Source organism: Maylandia zebra, linkage group LG12, assembly GCF_041146795.1.
Source record: "Maylandia zebra isolate NMK-2024a linkage group LG12, Mzebra_GT3a, whole genome shotgun sequence".
Lineage (NCBI taxonomy): Eukaryota > Metazoa > Chordata > Actinopteri > Cichliformes > Cichlidae > Maylandia > Maylandia zebra.
Genome location: NC_135178.1, coordinates 35,617,582 through 35,643,129, shown reverse-complemented (window position 1 = coordinate 35,643,129; position 25,548 = coordinate 35,617,582). Strand labels below are relative to the sequence as shown.

The window sequence follows — 25,548 nt, the reverse complement described above, 5'->3', positions numbered from 1 at the left end:
TCATGGCATTTTTTTTGTTTTATGGTATTTTACTTTATCGTATAGTATGAAGGCATTTTTAAACATGTAAGTTTGTTAACGGATACAGGAGCTTATAAAGACGATTAATAGGACGGCCACAGCATTCAGGAAACATTAGAGAAATGAGTTTCATACATTCTGAATGTGTCTCTTAAAACGCCTCGAGATGCCTGGATAGCAGACAATTTATTATCACAGCATCTCAGTGCTGGAAGAGCCAGGACCCACTACAGCGAGCGATTGTGAGGTTGACGTGCACGTGTGTATTTCATTTGTATTTATGATTATTTTGCTTATAAGAGGATGACAAAAGCCTGCGTTGCCCAAACCGGCAACACTAATTAATGAGCTCGCCTCTCACGTTGAGCACTGCTACCAAAGAATGACAGGCCTGTCTTTTGCTCCAATGGCCACACGATCGTCCTGTAAGACACGGGACTCGGCTGCACTCTCGACTTTTTGAAGCTGGTTGGTAACATCACTGTTGAATTAATCACATTGAGAGGAGCTCACAGTTCAGCTGCAGTTTGTCGACTCAGAGCAAAGATGTGTGAAGAGCTCAAGACTGAAGTGCTGCTTTCGTTACCGCCAGCCTCCAATGTGCCCACGGTTCATGAGACAGATGGAGCTGAAAGCCTGAGCTGCACAGTAGAGACTTTGAAACACAGGCAGGAAACTCAGTTAAATTAGTGAATTATGTTCGAAATCCAAGCCAACGACTTCTTAGTTTCACTGAATGTTTTTCATGTAGCGCTGGGGACAAGTCAGCTGTTCTCCTGTGGTAGACAGGCGGGCTACAACAGCAGGAAGTGGCAGTGAATTCTGCATGTCCAAGGTAAAAAATGCTGTAGCTCCCACTTCAACCACTGCTGGTTAAAGTCTGACTTCATGTTTATAGAGTGCACTAGTCTTAAAATACAGTGGCCTAAATGATGAAGGCTTCCCAAATGTTACTGAACCTGCTCTAAAACGCCTCAGCAGATGCACGCATCGGTCACAGCATGTCCTCTTCAGTGAATTGGCAAATCTTTCAAATTGTTGTTGGGAAAGTGGCATTTTCCCAGCAAATAGAGACTAATTCTGTGTAAACAATTAACTGGAAAAGCTGCCATTAATACAAAATAATCTTGATACTATTCCTAAAGAAATGACAGCGTGTGTGCAGAGCCATTTATCTGCATGCAGGGATTTGCTCGTCAGTGTTTTACAGAAGCCTATGTGCTGTAATTGCCTTAAATATTGAACAAAAGCATCACTCTGGTGACAAATGAACTCTTGTTCTGTTTGATCCTAAACAGTCTCTGTTTGTTTGCACCAATAAAACTCAAATTGGATCAAATTCAGTTATGGTGATTCAATTTTAAGCAGTGGACAGAAAAGCGCGGGGGGACTCGGGGGACTGAAACCAAACAAAAAAAGATGAAAAGTTCGGGAGAGGAGACACCGAATCAAGAATCCAGATATATGAAAACATCCAGGAGCTTCATCTCATAATGTTTATTTTATTTGCACAATTCAGCCATTGTGACAGATGAAGTTTGAAGACGCTGTTAAAATTCACTTCGGGGGCTTGTTTCTACTTCTAAATTTTGTGTGCTGCTGGGTGATTAATGGCGAGCTTCAGCTAAGATATGAACTCTGTCTTTTTCTTTATTTGGGGAGAACTATTACCTGCTGCACAGCTCAATTTCCATCTATTTGTTTCGCCCACTTGTTATTTCTACACTGATTTGTCATTTTTCCGGGTCTTTGTATGCAATTTTGTCTTTCATGCTGCTTCAGTGTAGCTCTATTTGATTTTTTTTTTCCCTACCATTTTTCATTTGGAAAAACACACTCTGAAAGCTCTGGGGGATCTTTTTTCTTCCCTTTCACAAATCGCACTCACCTCCTCCTTTTTCTTTTCCATGTCACTTCCATAAACATCACCGAAACCTCTAACAGGCTCTGCGTCTGGCTCTCGCCGCTTTCACGTTCTCTTCCTGCTGCACAGCCGGCCTCAATTAGTGTGAATGGGCAGCGCAGTTAGAAGACTCTGTGTTGCATATGTTTTACTACCTCCATTCCACATGCTGTGTGCTCCTGATAGTCTTCATTGACTCATTATTCTGTGCACTGATGTGTTGCATGTCAGTTGATCTTCATGGAAATTGAGAGGCTGTATATTTGAAATGTGATGTATCCATGCTGGTTAACTCATTTCCTCTTTCTGATTGAGTTTCTGAGTGTGTTTTCTCCTTTTGTCAGTCTATTCATGTTTGTGTCTTTTAAAAAGGGCGAGCATTTGAGGATCCCCACCAACAAGTGCTGTCCAGAGTGCGCCTCCTCATCCCAGGGCTCCTGCCAGTACGAAGGAGTCGTTTATGGAGTAAGTGATTATAAAAATGGCTGCTTCTCTTTCACCATACAAATTATTCAGGGTTGAAATGTTTACACCAGGATGCAGCAGCTATAGATCAGTTTGCCAGAAGTTTATTAAATCATTGTCTTCCTTTTCCTAATTCATCCCTTTTCCTGCTTCAACATGGCACAAACTCAGGTTCACAAAGAAAGTGACAATCGGTTTGCACAGACGATTCACCTCATCAACTTTCATTTGGGTGAACCGACAGGTTGACCGCGACCTGGGCCAACATCAGCATTTGATGCTTTTATGGTTAAATGGGAGGAAACCCCTGCAGCCAGGCTCTAAAGCTGTGTGGAAAACCTAAAATTAGGAAAATGAAGTCTGTAAAAGCAGTGCATTATTTCTTGGAATGTCATTGTTTCACGGTCGTGGGGAACGTAGAGTAGGGTTGAACTGAAAGCGAGCCATTTATTTAGGCTGATGACAACAATACGAAAAGGTAAAAGCTAAAATTTTAAAACACTAGGGCTAGAAAACAGCAAAGCAAGGGGAGCAGACCCTGTGACAAAGGCTACGTCCACACGTACACGGGTAATTTTTTTCGTTTTAAAAAATAATCCCGTCCACACGTAAACGCAGAAATGAAGGATAACGCTGCTAGGAACATGCCAAAGCAACAGGTGGTGATATATTCCTAACTGTGTAGAAATGTTGGCCAATCAGAAGTCTAGAAGCCTCAGTGGGAAATAGTAAACAAAGCTGGTGCACAGGAGCAGAACCGAGTCCTATGTGTGGAGGGACAGTAACTGTGTGTATATGTAAGCATTTAAACACTGCAGAGAGTAGAATTAACAGTAACAGTATTGTAGAAATTCATTTCACCGAAACAATAACGTGGCGCACAGTGTGACGTCAAAAAAGGTGCACACCTTTGATGCTGCGTTTTCTCCGTTTTCCTCGTCCACACGTAAATGCAAAAACTGAGTTTTCGAAAATCTCCACCCTGGCAGGCGTTTTTAGAAATCTCCGTTTTCAGTGACCGAAAACGCCGTTTACGTGAGGACGAAAGGTGCAAACGCATAGAAAAATCTGCATTTTCAAAAATACCCGGCTACGTGTGGACGAAGCCAAAGAATAAAGGGAAACATCAACTATATACACACACAGAACGGCAATCAGGGCAATGGAGGCCACCTGGGGAGAACAAGACACAGCTGAACTAAATCCCAGATGACGAGACAAGGGAAACAAAAGTAACAAAAAAGCACAAGGAAAACTAAATCAAGAAATAAAGTAAGACGTGAGATAACTACATGGGGAAAACGCATGAATCAACTTAATACACCGAGGGAGGAAATAAACGCAAAGGCAACCAGGGACAAAATGAATGACACAAAAGAAGAACACATGACGCAATCATCAACGACACTGAACCATGACACATGCCCAGTAATCATTTATAGATGTGTGTTTTCTCTTGTATGCCACCCTTTTATTAAAAAAAATATTATAAAAGTTACTCAAAAAGTAAAAAATGTTCTGCGTGAACAAACCAAAGTCATTCAGCTCATGCACTGGTAGAGTTTGTAGACTCATCTCGACATGCTGTAGTTATTTGAAGGACTTGCATTGAATCTCCAGTCAAATCTAATAAAAATGTTTTAAAATATTTTGCATTTGCCCCAAAATAAGGTTTTAAACATATTTTATAAAGACTTTAGTTCTCAATGGCTCTCGCTTCTATTGTCTCTGACATCACTTATGAGCAATAAGAATTTAGTCAGTCTAATCCTGTGTTTTCACAAAGCTGACAGGTCAGCCTGACTCGGGTATTTAGACATGCCTCCCAGTGTCTGACTGTTTGGAAACAAACGCAGCAACAGCTTCAGTTTTATTTCATTTTTTATTAGTTCATCAAAGTTGTTTTTTTCTTTTGGAACCTGCTGTTTCCTTCTCTGCCCTCATTTACAGGCTCATATCAATCATTTGACACTGATGAGTTTGGAACTTGTAACCGCTCTTCAATACCCAACTCCTCAGTCACTTCCAAAAAAAACTAATGCTAGTGTTCTCCCCCCTGACAAAAGCATCTCTGGCTGTTTCATTTTCCATCAAGTGTCCTCTAGTTTAATGACGTTGGCTGCCATTTTGGATAGTAAACGACCTGAAGAGAAACAGGTCTTTCTTGGCAATGATTTTAAAGAGTTTGTTGGCATTGCTTGCCTGGTGAAGTAGCACTTGACATGGATCTGAACAGCGAGAGGAGAGATGAGTTTTGGAGAGGAGTAATAGCATTTTAAGAGTTTTGCTGCATCTTCTTTGAAGGGCAAAGAATAACATTGCATTGCTGCCGCTCCTTTTCCAGGAGACACAGTCTGGAACTGATGACTTCTTCCTTTTTTCCAGAAATACAAGGTCACACAGGATGATGATCCTTATATAACTGCATTCTTTGGAGACTTTTCTGAGTTTGAACTGTCGCTCTGCAAGAGCTATAATACAGAATTTTAATTCAGTACATCACTGGCAGATTTTTCCCTCAGTATTGAAAATAAGGGAAAAATATCCTGGCTGGTAAAACTATAAAGTTCTTAATTGTTTGCCACAGACTTCTTCCTGGGGTGAAAACGAATTTGGATAAATGCTTCATTAAACCTAAGACTAATTAGGTGTTTTACAAAGGTTTAAGAAGGATTTCATGCAGGTTTCTCAGCCTGACACCTCTGAAAATGAGAGAAATCAGATCTTAACTTCTATCATTATGACTGCAGGCATGATGGACCTGCTGATATCTCATTTAGAGTGAAAGAACTGCTCTGGTCTTCCACGGTATCCACAAATGGATGTATAACAGATGGATATCGAAGTCTCTGTAATACCTCAGAATGACTGTTTAATCTATCCTGTTCTGTCAGTCACAGAAAAGAAACATCTTCATGGTTTGCATGAACATACACTCGCCTGAAGTGATAACTCTTTCATACATGTGTGAAGAAAAGCCTGGGAAAATCACCAACAGGCTTACAGCACTGCAGTTTAGCTATCAGTCGAAAAGCTGTCGTCAACTTAAAGTTTAGTACAAACTTGAATTAGATATATGCATGTCAGCGTTCAAATGTTAAGGCAATGCCTTTTCACAGCGTGCCTCCCTATCTACATTCGCATACACCCTCTTATATTTTAATCAGGGTTTTGCTCCTTATCGCTTCTTCTCATGGTCTCTCTTTGTTCTGAAGATCTTCTGCCCCTCTGCGACTCTGCTCTCTGTCACTCAGGCTTAGTCTTACAAAGTCGTCACGTTTACAGAAAGAAAACAGCTTTCCTCTTGTCACTGTCTCTCTGCTGTTTCCTCGTCTTTTTCTTTGCACCCTCGTTGTATTTCTCTGTGTAACTGTCACTTGGTTTCTTTGATTTCCACAGCATGACAGTCAGTGGAGTCCCTCGCCTTGCTCAGTGTGTACTTGCTCCGGAGGGAGCGTATCCTGCAGCACTCGCCCCTGCCCACATCTCACCTGTCCCGGGGATCAAAGCCTGTTCACCCCAGCCGGGGAGTGTTGCCCCAAGTGTGCCAGCAATGGAGGTGAGGGCTAAATTAGGGCTAACACATAGCATACTTTGTAGATTATAGGTGCCGCTTTTTTTCCACGCAGATTTCTTTTAAATGATCATAACTCTGTGTAGATACATGAAAAACACGTTGCATCTCATGGAAATTGTTTGCTTCTTTTCATTAATTTAGACAATAATTGATCTTTAGATATCTCTGAAAGGGCATCTACAAATGGGTAGGATGAGTACGATATATGCAAACAGAGCAAAACTGTGTGGTGGTGACTATGGATATGATTTCTTTTTGTTAGTTTTCAGGAGTAAATGAAAAAGGAAAGACTTTGCAGATGTGTCACATTCTTTGTGTCATGGTTTGCTCTGTGGCAGGTAGGATGCAGGACCCAAACGCAGGACTCACGCACAGGAAATTTATTGCTGGAAATCACTACTACGAATACAAAACAAAAACCCGAACACGCCGTCTCAGTGTGGACGGGAGAGAAAACGCATCGTTTTCGTTTGAAAACAAAAAGGCATTGGTGTGGACGTAGCCTGAGTGAGACCTCAGGCATCCGCCAGCAGCAGGTTAACTAATGACTTTGAATAAAAACCACTAAGTAAAGAGAAAACACCTCAACCTCAAACATTATCATCTCCTAACTTCAAAACCCCAATGTTTCATCAGTACTCCTTAGTCTGACCGGGCCCTGACACTTTTTTGACGAGCCGCTCCAGACTCGGATTTCTTTCTGAAAACTTTATGCCAGCGGTGATTTGTGTGACTGCATTATTTTCCAAAACTTAAAGGTTACAAGTTATTAAAACATTCTTCCCGCAGTATTAGCTTCAGGAAGACATGATTAATTAATCCCAATGTCCAAAGGCTTAAATGCTAAAGATGTATCCATCCACATGAAACAGCAATAAAAATGCAAAGCAGTTCTTAGTCAGGTATGCGTTTAAATGCCTTTCTTACAGCTGATTGAATGATGTTTTAATTACTGGATATAGTGAAACTGTTGGCCGTACTGAGCAGTGCTATCAGTGCTAAATAAATAAGCTGCATTCCTCACCCTGAGGAATAGACTGGGAGTAGTTCTTTAATATGTAAGGCAACATCAGGCTTGACCTAAAGGCACAAACAGATACATCCAGGAGTATAACTTTCTGTATCTGTAGATCAGCCCATTTTTACCTTTGCCCGATTCTGCTTTTGATTGAGGATTGGACCGATATCCAATCATAAATATCAGATTGGTGTATGTCAGACATGCAGTAGATTACTAGAGATGAACTCTTTATACGTATCGCTCATATACTTGGATCAGACCAGATGTGTTGTGAAAAACTCAGAGTTTATAGAGTGCACAGAGCAGCCAGATTGGAGCTGAAAGGTTAATCGAGACTGTAATGACGTCTTTGAGCTGCTATGATGCATCCCAGTGGTTAGCAGCTAATTTGCTACTACTTTCTTTCTTCTCTCCTGACCCTAAATCACGCTGTGTGCATGCAAACAATGCCTGAACTGTCAGCTCATTACCTGACACTATTTACTCATTTAGTTTTTATCTGTGTGTGTGTGTGTGTGTGTTTGTTAGAGTCTTGCTCTTGGCAGGGGATCGTTTACAGGGATGGAGAGGAGTGGAAGCCCAGCCTCTGTTCCAGATGTGTCTGCAGCAATGGAGAGGTCCAGTGTTCAGTAGCAGAGTGTCAGCAAGTGGCCTGCAAACCGGTAGGTTTACAGAAACACACAATTTTAAGAGGTTTTGATCTTTAATTTTCATGTGGGCAGTCACTGTTTTTTAATTCACTAAACCTACTTGCATTAAAAGAAGGATTTGGAAGGAGGTGTCTTGGATCCATCCTAGTCAGCTTTCCTCTGTTACCTCCTAAATCCCTCAGCTCACCACCTTTCTAGTCTAAAGCTAAGCGCAGAGACTCATTTTCGCTGCTTCTGTCGTATTTTTACTCTCGGTGACTAACAGCTCGTGGTCATGGCTGAGGAGAGGAACACTGACACCTTCACCTGTATTCTCATCACAACAGACCAGGCCTGCAAACACTGCATCAGTCACCTGCTCCACTCTGCCACCGCTCACAGAAAACTCCCCGAAATACACAACAAAAGTGGAATATTTATTTCAGCTATTCTTAGAAAAGAAACAAATTATATTGAAATGCTAAAGATAGAGGAGCCTGTTTTAAATTCCAGTATGCCTCTTGGGTTATAGACACCTCTTTTTTCTATTTTAGTGCTTTTTTTATTCCTTCACAGGTTAAATAAATATTCATGTGTTAAAAAATGAAATGCAAGTAAGAAAGGTTTGAAGTTGTTGCAAGGTGGTTTGGCTTTGTGCTAAGGATGAAATTCATCTTATCAACCTCTTGGCAATTGTATTTGCTAAAATGTCAGGTGGGCTAACAGTACTGTCAAAGCTTATATGCCCTTTGTTGTGTGAAATACAGTGAAATAACGGTAATCTGAGAGGGTTTGTGCTTGTGTGTGTGCAATGTTTCCTCAGCATGAGAACTTGGTGATCCAGCCAGGAGAGTGCTGTCCCCAGTGTGTGTCCAACCCTTGTCTGTCAGCTGGAAAACAGTACCAGGTAGGCAGCCTGTGGGTGTTTGAACTGTGCTTGTACTGTGTATGCACCTGTTATTGTGCAGATTTGTGTGAATCCTGTGGTTTACAAAGCCTCTGTGTGTTGGAGGCAGCTGATAACGGCTCATAAATCTATACATTTGAAACCTGAAACATTGATTAGAATATCTGTGATGATAGTGAGAATATGATGCATGCAGTGAATATGTGAATGTCTCTATTGACATGAAAAGTCTGAGCCTTCGTCTCTCCTCCTCTTCCTCCTCCTCCTCCTTCTCCTCTCCTGCTGTGTTTGCAGTGCACATGCTCCCATCTCGCTCACTGCCAACTTTCTCTTTTGATCACAGAATGTCCCATTCTATCTAATGTGTGTTTGCGTTACCACACACACACACACACACACACACACACACACACACACACACACACACACACACACACACACACACACACACACACACACTCTCTCTCATTCATGTTGGCGTCATCTTGACGGATAAGAGAAGGAATTGTGATGCTTTGCCTCTGGTGTCGATTACCTAACTGAGTAGCTATACAGTCCATACATGAGTGCCTCCACATCGGCATGCACACACACATATTATTGTAAGTGTGTGTGTGTGTGTGTGTAAAACACATGTAGTATACATAAGAGAGAATTTCTAATTCTCACATTTAAAAATGGAAAGAATCCAATCTCACGATTTCCAGTGTCCATTTTTCATTTCTACACTTTATTTATAAGGGAGAGGGCAGCACAGTGGTGGCATGGTTAGAGGTGTTGGTGCTCACAGCAATCAGGCTCCTGGTTCAAACCCCAGCTGGGGGCCTTTCTGCGTGGCATGTGTGGGTTTCCTCCACTACTCCAGCTTCCAACAGTACAAAGACATGCATGCTAGGTTAATTAATAATTCTTAATTAGCCATAGATATGAGATTGTAGAAGTGGTAGATGTGGATATGTTTAAATGTGACTTGTACTCAAAGCACTCTGAGAGATCAGTAAATATTGAAAAGCACATTAAATAGAAGAAGGCTTTTTATTTTTCTATAGCGATATGATTATAAAACACCTACAGCGAGCCTTTTACTTGTTTACCTTGTGTAAAATGTGTTGGTTGGCTAATCCTGTGTTTGAATTATGTACTTAGACACTTTAACACCATCAGTGATGCAGCTGAAAGAAGCTAAAACCGTCTCACATTCATCTCATCCACTGTCTTAATGATAGAGAGCTGCGATACTGACAGCTTTCCAATAGACTCGTGTGTGTTCCAGTACAGAATAAAGTTCAAACACATTCATACAGCATTTAAAAATACTGTATATACTGTTCAGTGTTTCCTCTCAGTCACACTTCTTTCAGCCTGTTTTATGTGTTTAGCTCCTTGTGCTGTTCTTAATATTATAGTCTGATCCACTTTGTGAATTATGGCCTCCTCAGCTTGCATTTCCGTCTGTTCGCCATACTGTCATATAAACTTGTATCTACACTATAAACCCTGGGTTGGCCTGTCAAGGTCATAACCAATTTTATTAGATAACTTAAACTCAAAAGAGATGTCCTGAGTATGTTTAACCTGCTCTGTAGTACGAGCTAAACTTCACAAAGGCAAAAAGGATCAAAGGACACATTATAATGGGTTATAACAGGCATCGTTTTTGCTTTTACCCTCAAAATTGTAACACGATCATGGGATCTGTGGTGACTGTTAAAAGTCTCCATCGTTGGTGCAGAAATCCTCTAAATGTGAACGTGGATGAAGTTATAGGAAATGTAAATAAGTGTGTCTGCATGTATACAGCACAAGATTCCAGATATTTAAGACTTTATTAACATTGTGCATCCTAAAAGCTATTTATTGTGCTGTCCTTTAATCAGCCTGGTTGTTCAGAAGAGAGTGAAGTAGTCTGGACCTCTGTGATATAGATCATTATTATACACTTCGTAATACGCATGCATACGAAAGAGAGTTTCATGCAAGTTATGTTCAAAGAGCTCTACAGTGTGCCTCACAGGGTTTTGATGCCTTAAATAATGAAATAATTTGCATCCTCTGGGCTATAATCAATATTTAATTGAGCAGTTTAGGGTGGAGGAGGAAGGAAGTTGGAATTTAATCTGACATTTACAGAATTTGACCTTAAATTTAAACAGATAATACGTTTAGGATCTTAAACACATCAGACGTGGAACATCTGTGCGACATTTCCTTTGGTATCATGACAACGTAGCGCACAAGCAAATGTTTTCTCTGAAAGGGAGTCAGAACTTTATAAAGAAGGTACAAATTAAATGGATGCGTCTGAAACCCGTCATCGATCACTGCAGGAAGAGTTTGTGAAGGATACAGCTGACCAAGAAACATAATAATAACCAAATGACATAAGAGCTGTTTGTCCTTTTCTGTGTGTGTTTTGTGTGTTTGCGTTTTTGATTAACATTGACAACAATAACAATATTGTAGAAAAAGTGCAGCTTAACATGCTGCTGACTGTTTTAAATACCTGTTACAACAGACCAAGGAAGATCAAAGAACTATGATTTTAAATGATTGCGTTACTGCACCGGGAAAAAGCTAAAGTGATGTCATTGCAGTGCTCTGGTGGGAATCTTCAGCATTCATGTGGTGCCCACCTAAGTGTTGCAGATCAAGCACACCCTCCTCTAAGGCAGCGGTCCCCAACCTTTTTTGCACCATGGACCGGTTTAATGTCAGACATATTTTCACAGACTGGCCTTTTAAGGTGTCGCAGATAAATACAACAAAATAAAATGATACGACCAACACAAAAAACAGATATTTTGTAAATATAATAATAAACGCAAATTCACTGTGTACTTGTGTAACTTTATTAGCAGCGTCCTCCTGAAATGCACCAACAACACTGAGAGTAACATCCTCCTAACATCCTCAACCTCCGCCAGCAGGATAACACTCGTCCACACCTGAATGCTGAATGTAAAACACAGACGTAGCCACTGTGATGTCACCCACTTGTTTCTGCACTGGGCAACTTTTACTCCCAACATTTCTACACAAATATCTGTACTTTCTACTTCTTACACTTTTGTCATGGACCACAGTTCACGCAATCAAGTGGAGCCCAAAAGCAAACTCAGTACGCTTCAGTGCGAGCAAGTACAAGTTTTATTATTCAACAAAAGGTGACCCGGAACAACCACAGGAGGCGAGAGGCTAATCGCAGAACTGAAGGAAACCAGGAAAACAAAGGACACAGGGAAGCTGTAATCGGGACTGTGGGAGGCTGCAACAGAAAAGGGGAAAAGGTTGCTAGTGTGCAGGGGAATGGAGTGACACAACAAGACCGGGCTAGAGCAATCTGGCTTACGATCAGAGCCGGACCGTGGGACTCGTGGGAGGTAAATCCGAGGAGGCAGAGACGAGGTCAGGTGGTACACTCTGAGAGCCAAGCAGGCAGCAGGACAGTCAGGTGGCAGGCTGGACAGTAACCACTGAGGGGTGATCACTGACTGGCGTGGAGCAACCGTCTATGCAGGGTTAAATATTCCTCCTCGTAATCGCCTGGAATGGGATGCAGGTGTGATGGTGACGGCCCAACCTGAGGGTGTGGTCACCGGGGCATCCCAAACACTCCTCAGACACAGAGCCACGCACCATGACAGCTTTCACAGCAGGTGCACTGTGCACACTGTGTGACTGCAAACGTCAAGCCCATTTAAACGTTTTTGGTGCAGTTCATAAGTTGTGTTTGCGGTACAAGTGTCAAGCTAGTGCTACAAAGTGCTACCTGTAAACTTTCTTGCTTTTTTTTTTTTTAGTTTGCAGTTATTTTCAAATTCAAGTTTCTATCAGCTCAACAAACATCAGCTGTTTCTGTGCAGTCTCTCACACGGTGTTTTGCTAGCTAAAAATACAGCAGCTGTATTTCTCAACGAGTAAAAACAGTGAGCGAGCCTGGACTTTCTCACTTTTAATTGAATAAAGAAGTTTAATCGGTACTTCAGCTTTTACCAGAATATTATTTTAACACAAGTGCCTGTACACCTCTGGGTTTTTGAAGCCAGAGGTTGCTATGTTTGCGGCAGAGGGTTGAGTGTTAAGCTATTGCCTAAAGCTAGTATCTGGTGCAACCCACAGACACCGATAAATTCTATTTAGTGTGAAGTAACAGGCTAATAAATAAAAGTTCACTAACAAAAAATGCAGCACTGGCTTTTTGGATAATTGCACATAGCAGGCCATATTTCTTTGTCACAAAAATCCATTAAAAATGTTCCAAAAGGCAGCGACTGCACAAAGGTGACCTACACAATAAAAGTCCAGTTTGCTTTCAATAATATGCTTCATACATATTTCAAATACTTCATTAACTAACTGTTTCAATACTTCACATTTCCTGTGCAAGTTGTGTATTCAGTGTTTGAGCTCACTGCTGTTATAGTCTTCAAATTAAAGAGAATCATGTGGAAATCTGGTGGCTGGCTCCGTGTTTGTATGCTTTTCACACTGCAGAGACATCCCATTGTTGTTCTCAAAGAAAAGAAGGCGCTCACTGGTTTCAAATGAGCTGTGAGTTTCCTGCAAACAGCTTGTGATTCACTGTGTGTAAGCCTGAAAGTGTGTGTGGGTTTGGAGATGGTCTAAATGTGTATTTGTGTGTCTCTTGGCAGCACGGTGAGCAGTGGCAGAAGAACACCTGCACCACGTGCGTGTGTGACCGGGGTCAATCTAAATGCCACACTAAAACCTGCCCACCCATAACCTGCGACAAGGTGAGTAGTCTCATGCACACAAACGCACGCGCGCAATCGCTGACATTCGGTTTTATGCAGAAGTCGCCACACACTGACAGTATCATGCATCGCTAACTATCTCTGAACCTCAGATCTATTTTCTGGACACTTTACCCAACCCACCCCAGCGCTAAGCTAACCTTTTCATAACTAAGTCTTCAGATTATCAGTTTAACAGCCAGATTACCCAGAAAGTTAAAAAACAGATTCACTCGAACATTTTTGCCAGAGGTGATGCTTGACACAACTTAGAAATAGATCCAGGAAGTATTTTTTACCAGTGCAACATGGGGAAAATTTATCAAATGGAAAAAAAGAAGATGTGACGTTGATGCTGTCAAAGAAGAAAATACAAAACCCACAAGACCAAATACACACATGCACAAAAAAACCATTGAAAAAAGTCAGACTAACGCTCTAAAGCCGAAATGAGTTTAAATTCTTTAGGCACATAAAAAATATATCTTTGCTTTGAGCAATTTATAAACTAGCTGCAGGATTTAAACATTTATTCTACATTGTAATGGAAGCCAGTGTAAACCTGCAGGTGTTTTTCTTAAGTAAGGGCTGCACGGTGCTGTGGTTAGGACTGTCACCTTGCTAACAAGGGATCGTTGGATGTGATTGGTCCAGGTCTTCTGGCTTCCTCCCACAATTCAAAGACATGCCTGTTAGGTTGGTGATTCTAAACAGGGCGTAGGTGTGAATGCAAGTGTCTGTTTCTGTGTGTTGGCCGTGCAATGGGACAGGCCTCGGGCTCCCTGCAAACACATGTTTGTCAGGAAAACTACATTTCTGTAAATCACGTGTTGATAAAATTGCACATTATACGGTTCACAAATGTGTAATTTATTTATTTTTTTAAAGTATTTTCTTAATATGACTCGAAAACAGTTTGCATCCACTTTTCCTGATATTTCAAAGTCCTGCAGTTGATGGTTTTGTGAGATTGTGTGAGATTGTGTCAAAATAAACTACAGTAGCTGTCAGAGCTGAGACACAGAGTAAGCGTGACATCTGCAGTGTCAGGAAAAGCACACCTCTGTGCACTTTCAAATAAAGTTAGAAGAACGGTCTGGCGGCCCACTCCGCTTGGTGTCTTTCCCCTTAATAATGCAAAACACATACTCTCTCTTCCCTCGCTCCTCTTATCTCTCTCTGCTGAAACAGAGATGCACAAAACCAGCATTTTTATAAGCTCCTTGGATTTCCGTCGTCTTCTCCCGCTGCTCAGTTTGCATTCTTTCATCATCTGTAAATAACATTATCCTGCCTCCAAACAGGGGCAGACCAAAGTGAAGCGTGCCGGGCAGTGCTGTGATGAATGCGCTGCTGCTAAGGGAAGCTGCCAGTACCAGGGCGCAGTGCGTTACCATGGAGACATGTGGAACAGCACCGGCTGCGAGTTCTGTACCTGCAGCCGGGGTCAGGTCCTCTGTCAGAGGGCCGAGTGTGGACGTGTCGAATGCCCACAGGTGAGCCCGAAAGGGAAAAAAAAATGTTCGTTGAAGCCCAGAGGCAAAACTGGCCCGATTTTAAAAATCTGTGGATGCAAGGTTAAAATTCACAAACATTTCCTCAGGTCACAGCTTCTGTTTTAGGCTGGAAAACGGTCATCTCTTATTTTTTTTAAATGAATTTCCACATAAGCAGGACAGCTGTAGGGGCGCTGAGACATCCCACTGCATCTCGGAAAAAAGTTTTGTTTATTTATGCATTTTTATTTAATTCAAAAGGGTAAACTTTTATATATACATATACACATTACTCAGGATGCTTTTATATATGATATATTTTATGGCTCATAGCTTATAAAATCAGAAACTGAGTATCTCAAATTATTTTGAGGTTGATTAGATTTTTATTCAGATAGTATAAATGGCACACATCTCTTTATCTAGTTCAGTACACACAACCAAAATCACGGGGAAGACTGCCGACATCATAGTTGTCTAGGTGATGATCGTCCTCCTACCATCCATCCTGCGATCACATCCCTAATCTCTGTGTTGAGACGACGGGCTGAGCAAAAAGAGAACTGGGCTGCTGCTTGGAGAGCCAAAGTCCTCTTTTTTTTAGATGAAACTAAATTTTGCATTTCTTATGTAAATCAGGTTCCTAGAGTCTGTTGATGACCTCTAAACCATAATAGGCCTTAACCTCCTAATACCCAAACTCTTTCATGGCATGCATTTTTAATTTCTCTTTGATATTTGGGCTGATTGGGACCTGATGAATGCAAAAACAAAGAATTACCAGATTTTTAAAAAAAATTTTTGGAGATCCACATGTGAGGACATTCACTTTAAATTTCGATATAACAGTGGCAGTATAATGTCGTCATAAGTGGATTTCAGGCCCATGTAGAGCAAAATTCAGTATTTTGGTCTAGACGACCCAAAATGTGGTGTCCACATATGTGGACGTAAGGTCCTAGGTGGTTAAAATAAATCACTTAACATGTGTGTATGTAAGATCTAAGGAAAAAGCAATTCATAGTATTTCAGTTTTTTGACATGATTGGCTACACTGTAAGAAATTTCTCAGTCAGCTGAGACTGAAGAAGTCACTTGGATGAGTGATGAAACGTTTCTCCCACAAAACGCTGCGTCCAGATGAACAGAATCAACTTTTGGAGATTTACTTACCTGGATGATTGAAAATGCATCGAGAAACTTTCACTGTTAAGTTACAGTAAAGCTCTGTAATCTTTGCTGTTATACTGACTATTTGGTTAATGTCATGCTGTCACCAGTAGTTTATTAATATAAAGTTTAACCGTATGTCTTCGCTCATGTTCCCTGAATTCCGTTTTATTTATTTCTTGAGCTTTGTTACAATTTTCCTCCTCCTTGCACCACACGCTTGCGGGAATATGACTCAGCCTTGGTGGCCATTCATAAGGTTACATTTCATAATATTAATAATCATATAATCTTAATAGCAACATGCCCTCACTGACACACCTTCCTGGATTTGTTTAACATTGTGCCAGTTTTACTGGAAGCACATGGTTAGACTGATGTCGGGTGAAACCAGTAAACCATTAAGCTGTTTTTATAAACATTGGTACAATGAACATTTCAGCTAATTGAACCAATTCTAAAAACATCTCCCAACATAAAGGGTTCAAATTTATGAACCCGCTAATTTGCAAAACAGACAAACATCCTGTGATGAGAAGTTAGCGCTGTTTGCAGTTTGTAAATGGAACATTTGAATTGTGATTGAAAACAAAGCACCATTAGTCTAATGTGTTGTATTTTAAATATGCTTTTGTCATTCAGATTTGGTCACCAGCGTGTTGGTTCAAAAATGAGCTCTTTCCTCACAGCTGTTGTGTCCAACAGATCTGCATGTATAAAGCTTTTGGAGACAATTGTGTCTTTTTCCCTTCAACAACCTGAATGATACACAGGCTTGAAGGCTTAAAATGAACATGTCACTCTGGCTGTGTTGCTTTTCTTTACATAATTACCCCTAATGTTCCTGCTAATGGGTAATACCTGTGTTCGATGTTTGTATAATTTTATTCTTGTGTTTTTATGATCTCAGTTTTGAGTTTGCAGCATCGTTACTGGTCTCAGGATTCCTTTATGATCATATAAAACTATGCTTTTCCTGCAGACCCCCCCCTGCTTAACCTTTCCTCAAGGCTTACCCTTGCTGTCAAACCCTTGGCCTATTGATGCAACCTGTCAGCACCCTGAAATCCCATTTCCTTTCTTTTAAATAGGCTACTTAAAAGTTAATGGAAGATGTCACTGTTACTTTGTTCAGTTTCCTGTATTTGCCACAGTGAAATTTACCAGTTTAAACGTACACTTTGGTGGAATGGGAGGAAGGGCGATCATTTGAGGTTATGAGGTTGGCTGATTCCATCACAGGTGATTCACTCAGTTGAGATGAAGTAAATTGAAAGAAAAGATGAAACTAATGGTCTGTGAAAGAAACTTGGCCCTAGAGCTTGTCACTAGATGAAAAATATGACTTGCGCTCAGCTACACTAAACCTACCCCAGGCTGAACCCCTCTGCTAAATGCATAGCATCTCTTAAGACAGTAATACAGTGTCAGTGTTAAATATGGAGTATCTACTGGTTCTTAAAAGGTATTAAAATCTCTAAAATGCACTTTTACCAATACGTTAAGTAATAAGTTTTGGGTGTTTGTGGCTTTGTTCCGATATCTACCTCTTCACAGCATGTGTTGAAATATTCTTGAGCAGTATACTAAGCACCAGATTCCCTCCCGATGCACCTGTGGGTGTGCAACAGCATGCGTTGTACATAAAGCACTAAATGCAGGAATTAAAAAGTGCTGTGTCAATGTGGCTTGTAGTGAAGTAAACTGAGAAAGTGCTACATAAATGCCAGACCATTTAAAACGTATCAAATGTCTTAAAATCTGTTTAAATGTTTTAGTTACATCTCCATCAAAAGCAGAAGTTGAGAGCTCTCAGCTTTGAGTCAGGCGATTTCGTCTTATTTCAACTTGTATGTTTGATTTAAAATCCACTGCAGTGGTGTACAGAGGCACAATTATAACAACTGTGTCACTGTCTAAACCAGGGGTAGGCAACTCCAGACCTCGAGGGCCGGTGTCCTACAGGTTTTAGATATCACCATGTGTCAACACACCTGAATCAAATGATTAGTTCATTACCAGGCCTCTGGAGAACTTCAAGACATGTTGGGGAGGTAATTTAGCCATTTGAATCAGCTGTGATGGATCAAGGACACATCTAAAACCTGCAGGACACCGACACTCGAGGCCTAGTGTTGCCTATCCTTGGTCTAAACACTTATGTTGCTGACTGTAGGTCGAGGTTGAGTATTTGGCAGCTTAACAGCTACAGCTAATGTTGTAGAAAACACACATTAGAATTGACAGTCATATTAAAAATACACATCAATCATATAAATATATCCCTGTTACATTGTACATACAGACCACGCAAAGAAGTGTATTTTTGCCCATCCTGGTAGTTTCTACTACATGATGGACTCAGACAAGTTTACAGTGCAGTGATGAAAACCCTGAACATGATGATGAAAAAGAAGGTCCTACTAGTTAGCATCCTCGTTAGTCTATGGAAATACAAAGATGCTAAATTTGATCCAAAATCATTTGGGAATGATCTAAGTTTAAGTTATAGTGATTTCCTCTTTTATTCAAAATGTATCTGTTAATGCAAACCATGTAAACCGCAGCATGATGTCCTTTTGGATGAACAGTTTGGACCGTGTCCTTAAACTCACTGTAAAAATGACATTTTTACATTATTGAACTGATGCCAGTGTTTTGAAATATAAATATTAATAAATACATATTTTTCTTTTTGATATGTGTTTCCATCAGATGGGTTTGGTCTAGGACAGGGGTGTCCAACTCCAGTCCTCGAGAGCTACTGTCCTGCAGCTTTTAGATGCATCCCTACTCCAACACAGCTGAATCAAATGGTTGGATTACCTCTTCAGCATGCCCTTAAGGTTGGGAAAGGCCTGATAACAAGCCATTCATTTGATTCAGGTGTGTCGGAACAAGGATGTGTCTAAAACCTGCAGGACAGTAGCTCTCGAGGACTGGAGTTGGACGCCCCTGGTCTAGAACGTCATGTAAAGTGTTATTAAAAGGATCTTTAAAAGTCAGAGTGCAACAGCTGAAGCAATAATAGCCTTCATGTTAAGTCATCAAAGGTCAGACTTGGCAGGAATGTAGGTGAGTGTGTTTGAACAAAACAGCCTAGAGGATTTAAAGTTATTAGCCGGTGTTCCCATAGTTGCTTCAGTCCCCCTGCTTTAGGCTCCACGCCACGTTGACTCAACACCTCATCCAGTTTTACATCAAGCAGATTTAATAATATTGCTTTAATATCCCCGACCACGACCAAATAAGCCCTCATTAATCATGCTGTATGGCGATAATTACAGCTGCTAAGTGTCGTTAGCTCTAAGTAGCATAACTGGCATTTTTCCAACTTTGAACTCAACAAGGTCACCGTGCAGAGAAGACAGAGCCAATTTCCACTGTGTGTTTGTGTGTGCGCGTGAGTGTGTGTGCACAAAACAATTAAGACAAGGTTATGGGTTTAATGATGTGTAGGTCAGGAGGCGGCAAAAGGCACTGGGGTACAGTTATACAGGCAGTTTATGATTCCTGCACTAATAATGTACCTACTGTAATGGTACTGAAAGGACTTCTAGTCTTAGAAAACTGCAGTATTGGGATACTACTACTGTGACATGCATCTTTTATTTCCAAGTTTCATCTTTTCTTAAAGTTGAAATGCGTATGGGTGTAGGAGGAGCCATTAAAATCAATAACACATGGGAGAAATTGGTAAGTTTCAGAAGCAGTTTCCGTCTCTAGATGCCAGATTTTGATGATATCTGCAATAGAGATGACTTCCATGACTTGAATATAATGGAACTAAATGGTGTGTAGTGCTCAAAGTGCCAAAAATAACCACAGGAGCAGCGCCTCCCTCATGACCCAGGTAATCATAGTAATGCATGAGTCTTGTTGGGAAGAGGTTAATGGAGAACTTGCTTTTTCCCTAGAAAACTGCACCCAATAAACTCATCACTGAGCAGAAGGAAGCATGCAGCTGTCTGGAGCTGAGATATCTTCATAAACACAAGTGCAGTTTCAACAATATCTCAGTTTTTCCACATTCAGTCCATCTACGTCAATAAATGCATAAAAGACAGTAATTTGTGCGCAGTCAGTAAAAATAACGTAACCGTCTTACTTTAATGTGATGCATGATATCATGGGCAGTTTTCTTTGTCTGCAGGCTGCAAAACTGTCAAATATTTAATGATTTCCACTACTCTCATGACTTGATCCATTCAACAATATGCTCGCCTTCTCTGCAGAGCCATCCAGGAGAAGCTGAGTAACTGTCGCTCTTAGTTTAGCTTATTTTAGAGCAACATCCACCACTTACAGGAATCAAGTAGCTACAGTACCCGACAGCTAACCTAACATCTCAAGAGGATGGAGCAATACTTTCATTTGGTCATGCTGTCACAAACACGAGTGGATTTCCAATTTCTTGTCCTCAGTGAGCAGAGGAAACTTGGTGGGTGCAGTTTGGTGCAGAGAAAATAGTTCCTAGTGTTTGTAATTTTTTTGAGGAAAAAGTTAAATTATTAATAAGTAGCAACCAGCAATCAAATTATAGCTGAATAACCATCACGTTATGCTGTTTAGATGACTCAGGAGTTTTGATTGACTCATCTTGGCTTGTTTTTCTATGTGAAGATTAACAGCAAATACTTTGGTTTGCTCTCTTTTCCTTTATCTTTTCTGTTACCTCCCTTTGTCTGCCTCTTCTTCCAGTCTTTTTTAATTAATTTACTTTCTTTTGTCTACTGCTCTCTTCCTCCTTCTTTCCAACCATACTCCCTTCTCCCTCCTACCCCTTCCTTCGTTGTTCTTGTCCTGTTTCCTTCTTTTTCTGTTTCTTTTCCACGTTACTCCTTTATTCTCCTTCATCATTTCCAAAATAGCTTTCTCTTGTGCTGTACTCTTTTCTTTTAGCTGCCGTCTGTAACTTCACGAGGAGAATTTTATAAAAATGTACATTTTCTTTGTTTTTTCAGGGATCTGAGCTCGTTAACCTGCCGGGGAAATGCTGCCCCGAGTGTTCGTCTGCGAAACCTTCCTGTGTGCACAAGGGAAAATCCTACAAGGTACTTCTATCACAAGTGTAGATTTTACTTTGAGCTTGTTTGCTTATAAACAAAATTGCAAAATCGGGCAAAGAATTCCTACTGTGTGGGAGAGACGAAGACTCCACAGGGCTTCTTTCCCTTTACATAAGAAAAAAAGAAGCTAAGTGGCATGAAGTCTCTCTGCAGAGGAGGCTGTTACGAAAACAAACACATCGCTATTAAGCTACACAAACACAAACTCGAAACACTGGAAATTACAGTTGCATTCAGACGGAACATGTGTGTTTTTTTTGGACAGAGCTGTGAAATTAATCAGGGCTTTTTAGGTCACAATCTTTTGTTTGTGTTCTTTTAGAGGCTCTTCAGCTTCATTATTCATAGGTTAGACCTGGAAAACCACAATGCAAAGCTTTAATTGTTTCACATTGATGGGGACGATGCTAATGTAGCGCTGCAGGATGGTGAACGACGCTGTGGCTCAGAGCGAGTGTCGGGAGAACTATTATCCTTTTGAATAGATTGTTCTTTGTTCCCATGAGGAATTAATCTTACCACGAGTAAATAAAAACAGATAGATACTGCATACTTATTACGCGCCTACACACATTTATACACGGTTGTATCAGCTTTGGAGTTTTCCTGTGATGGGAGAGAGTCACCGAAAGGTTAAAGCTGCAGGTTTGTGACGGGATGATTACTGGTTTGAATTCACGAGTGACTTGGAAAATAACAGCTCGGGACGTTAATGAGTTAGAATAATGAACTGTGTTTACCCAACACTTATCTTCTGGTTGATTTAAAGGCACATTAACAGACTATTTACAGGGAAACTGAAAGAAATGAAACAGTTTTCAGGTGTTTATTTGAAGCTGTGATTGGTCTAAATGGGAACATTTTATTACAACCTTAAGTATAATAAATAAAAAGAGGTTTGCAACCTGCCCTGCATAAAAGAATATCTCAGATATGAATATAAAGTGTCCTATTGAGCCAAGGTTCTCTCTCTCAGCCCAGCTCAGATTTATACTGTGCGTGTGGGGGGCTTATGCTAATTGACCAAATCATTTTTAACTTATGAAGTTTTAAAGATGGATTAAATACAAGTGAGAGAAGAGTGTGCAGAAATCAGCTGGCACCATAACATTTTTAGATTTCTCGTCATGCACAGATCGATCAAGCTGAATAAAAAAAGTTTTTGCTTTTATTCTTGATGCTAAGCCAAGCTGTTCACATCATTTGTCACACAGGTAGTTATTTTCTCACCTCTGCAAAGAAAGCTGATTGGGATTAAATAGCATAGATTCACTTCCGTTGAATTGAATTGAATTTTATTTATATATCACAGAATAAAGCAACATTTGCCTCAAGGTGCTTTATATTGTAAGATAAAGACCTTACAGTAAGATGAAGAGAACAGAGAAAACCTCAACAATAATATGACCCCATATGTGAGCATACGAGTGCTTTGGCGACAGTGGGAAGGAAAAACTCCCTTCAACAGGAAGAAACCTCCAGCAGAGCCAGGCTCAGGGAGGGGCAGCCATCTGTCGGGACCAGTAGGGGTGAGAGGAGGAAGACAAAGACATGCTGTGGAAGAGAGACAAAGATTAATAATTACAAATGTCACTTAAACAACAAACTTATTAAGCTCGGATTGATTTTGTACTTATAACTGTGCTCATACGTACGATCACGCAAACAAAAAGTTTTCTAAGGACTCCATGAAATGGAAAAACTGATGAAACTTGTGGTTTCCATCCATAAGAGGGTAGGTAGCTGCTACATGCTGCTAATCAATTATGCTTCACATCGGCACATGTGAACACCTCTGCAAAAGCTGATGTTTTGGCAGCATGCTCGTCTGGAGCAATCAGGTGTGTTAACACAACAGCAGAATCTTCCCAGGAGTGGATGTCTCAGACTTTCACTCCAAGGTCTGGCTGTGCAATGCTGAGAGAAGCTGCAAAAGCAGCTACATCTCAGACACTACGGGTTTCAGTTAGCATGTTAAATATTAAAGTGCAATTAGAAAAACAAGTGTAGCTTTTTTGGATGAGTTGCCCCGAGAAAGCCTCTGCTCTCCAAAAAGAACATGGCAGCGTGACTTCAGTTCGCTAAATTGCATCCAAACAGACAACAAGACTTCTGGAAAAATAGTCATAACACACAGCGCCATGTTTGGTAAACCCCAAACGCAGCAAATCGGGGCAAACACCTCATACCAGCTGTCAGCACAGTGGTGGAGAGGTGATGATTTGGGCTTGTTTTGCAGCTGAAGGATGTGTGCACTTTGCAATCATTGATTCAAATATGAACTCCTCTGTATACCAAAGTTTTCTGAGGCCATTTGGCTTTGCCAAAAATGGGTCATGCAACAGAACAATGATTCAAAGCACAGCCACAAACCTACAACAGCAACCTACAACTAAGAAAAAGAATCAGCCAAGTTAAGGTCTGGACCTCGACCTTGATTGAAAGGCTGTTATGGGACCTTAAAAGAGCTGTGCTTAAATGAATGGCCACAAACATCAATGAACTGAAGTAGTTGTATAAAAAGGAGTGGATCAGAACTTAAAAACGATGTGAGAGACTGATAAAATCAAGGTTTATCAGTCTCTTACATCGTCAAGCTAAAGACAAGCTTTGGATCATCTCGTTCTTCAGAGGACTGAAGTCTAAAACTCTTCAAGGAAAAAAACCTATTATCTGCAAATGAGGAAAACTCGCTCTTACACCTGTAGAATTTCTTAAATAACGGTAGTGCTGGTGTCAGAGCCAGGTGACAGCACACGTTAGTTTTTAAAGCGATCTGCTTGGTTCCCTGTGTGGACAGTAGAAAGTTTGAAAAGTCTTCACAGGTTCTTGAAAAATGTTTCAGTTTTCCATGTGAGGCTCTTTTCCCTTTGTGACTGACATTCCTGCTGTCGCCTGTTCGAATATCTCCCCTTAGTGGGCCTCAGTCAGTTCACTCTTTCTGTTTCAAAAAACATATGAGAGTCGTGACTGTCAGCCTTCTTTTAAAACGGACACATGCAGCTCATTAGCATTCAGACCACGGCCTTCTCTGTGTGGCATCCTTTTTAATCGTTAATCAGCTTCTTCAAAGTCAAAATCCTTTTCTTTTCAGTATTTTCCACATTCTGTCCGTCCTCTATAAAAGCCTTTATCGCAGTCACACTTTAAGCATAATGAGAACATTAACCTCCCATTTACAGCTGCAAATACTATGTCCTCTCTTTTATAGAACCTTGCTCGATGGAGTGATGGCAGTTGTCGTGAGTGTGAATGCCACGATGCCCAGGTGACTTGTTATCTGAGATCCTGCCGTACTTGCCCTCTGGGCACCCTGGCTGTCATTCAGGACGGCCAATGTTGCCCCGAGTGTCACAAAGGTATGTATGCAGGAAAAGTGACACACACACACGCATGTCGGGTATTCATATCTTGTGGGGACATCTTTTTGACATACTGCTTTCCCTAGCCACTTACCCTAACCATCAAAAACAAATGCCTAAACCTAACCATAACCCAATTGTAAAACTACCCGTTTCATACATTCACCAGAATCATTTTGACAATGGAGACGACCATAACCATTAAAATGTCCGAGAGTACTCACTAAAAACGTATAAAAGTTTAAAGTAAAGTTTAAAACAGTTTTTAAAGTATAAACGTCCTACCTGGCATATTGAAATGTTTGAAGGTACACTGGATTTCTTATCTTTGCCTGCCTAAAGTCGAAGAAACTGTTTTTTGTGGATTTTCTTTGATTGACTTTTTCCCCTTGTATGTTTGATTTTTGTTTGTGAAAAATCAGGAGTCATGAATGAAAACCTGAGTTTCTGATTCTGTGAAACATCTCTGCCCCCTCCAGAACGTTTCCTGAGCAGAGCTCTTTATCTTTTTCTCCCCTCGTTATCAAACGCCACGTCTGTACTGCTCAGGTGTAAATGTGTTTGTCAGTTCATTCATCCTGAAAGTATGTAATCAAAATCGTGTTCCCTGTAAACGAGACGCTGTTTGGCTAAAAAGTGAAATCATGCAACATCGTTTTTGTTTTTCCTTTGTGATGAATGTGCTGTAAGGCGATCTGCTCCGTGTGTGTCAGCATGTCATCAGCTACACACTGAGAGTGTAACAAAAAGTCTTTCCTCACTCTGTCACTGCCAAATTCTCATTCATGTCGGCATATTAATATTGATGTTAATGTGTGCATTAATCTAATGTTGTTCAACAACATTGGTGGTGATGTGAGTTGAATTTCTGGGTCCTTTTTGTTCTTTGCTGTAGGTGCTTTAATTTTTTATCGTATTGCCTCCTGGTTGCACTCTTTCTCCTTGGCAGAAAATAAACCTATTTAACAATTAATGATGAGAAAAAACTTTTACTGGCAAGAAAATGAGAGGATGAGTCAATAGCAGTGAGTTTGGCCCGAACAGGTGCAAATAAAAACTTATTCCAAGTGGAAATACCACAAATTAAGAAATAAAAATTCTTCCAGTGACATTGAATTATGGCTTCTAGCTGATTTCCTCCTGTAAACCACATCAAAGCTCTTATGTTTCACCG

General features: G+C 40.6%; 1 protein-coding gene across 2 annotated transcripts in view; it reads left to right on the top strand.

Annotated features, from left to right (window-relative positions):
• Positions 1 to 25,548, top strand: part of fras1 (Fraser extracellular matrix complex subunit 1) — a 308,187-nt gene that overhangs the window by 99,290 nt on the left and 183,349 nt on the right. For both annotated transcript variants that reach the window (XM_076891188.1, XM_012920358.4), the window contains exons 4-11: positions 2,297 to 2,389; positions 5,789 to 5,948; positions 7,516 to 7,649; positions 8,440 to 8,523; positions 13,176 to 13,277; positions 14,582 to 14,773; positions 20,908 to 20,997; positions 24,224 to 24,371. In XM_076891188.1, coding sequence (XP_076747303.1) covers positions 2,297 to 2,389; positions 5,789 to 5,948; positions 7,516 to 7,649; positions 8,440 to 8,523; positions 13,176 to 13,277; positions 14,582 to 14,773; positions 20,908 to 20,997; positions 24,224 to 24,371 — 1,003 coding nt within the window. The remainder of the gene's footprint in view (positions 1 to 2,296; positions 2,390 to 5,788; positions 5,949 to 7,515; positions 7,650 to 8,439; positions 8,524 to 13,175; positions 13,278 to 14,581; positions 14,774 to 20,907; positions 20,998 to 24,223; positions 24,372 to 25,548) is intronic.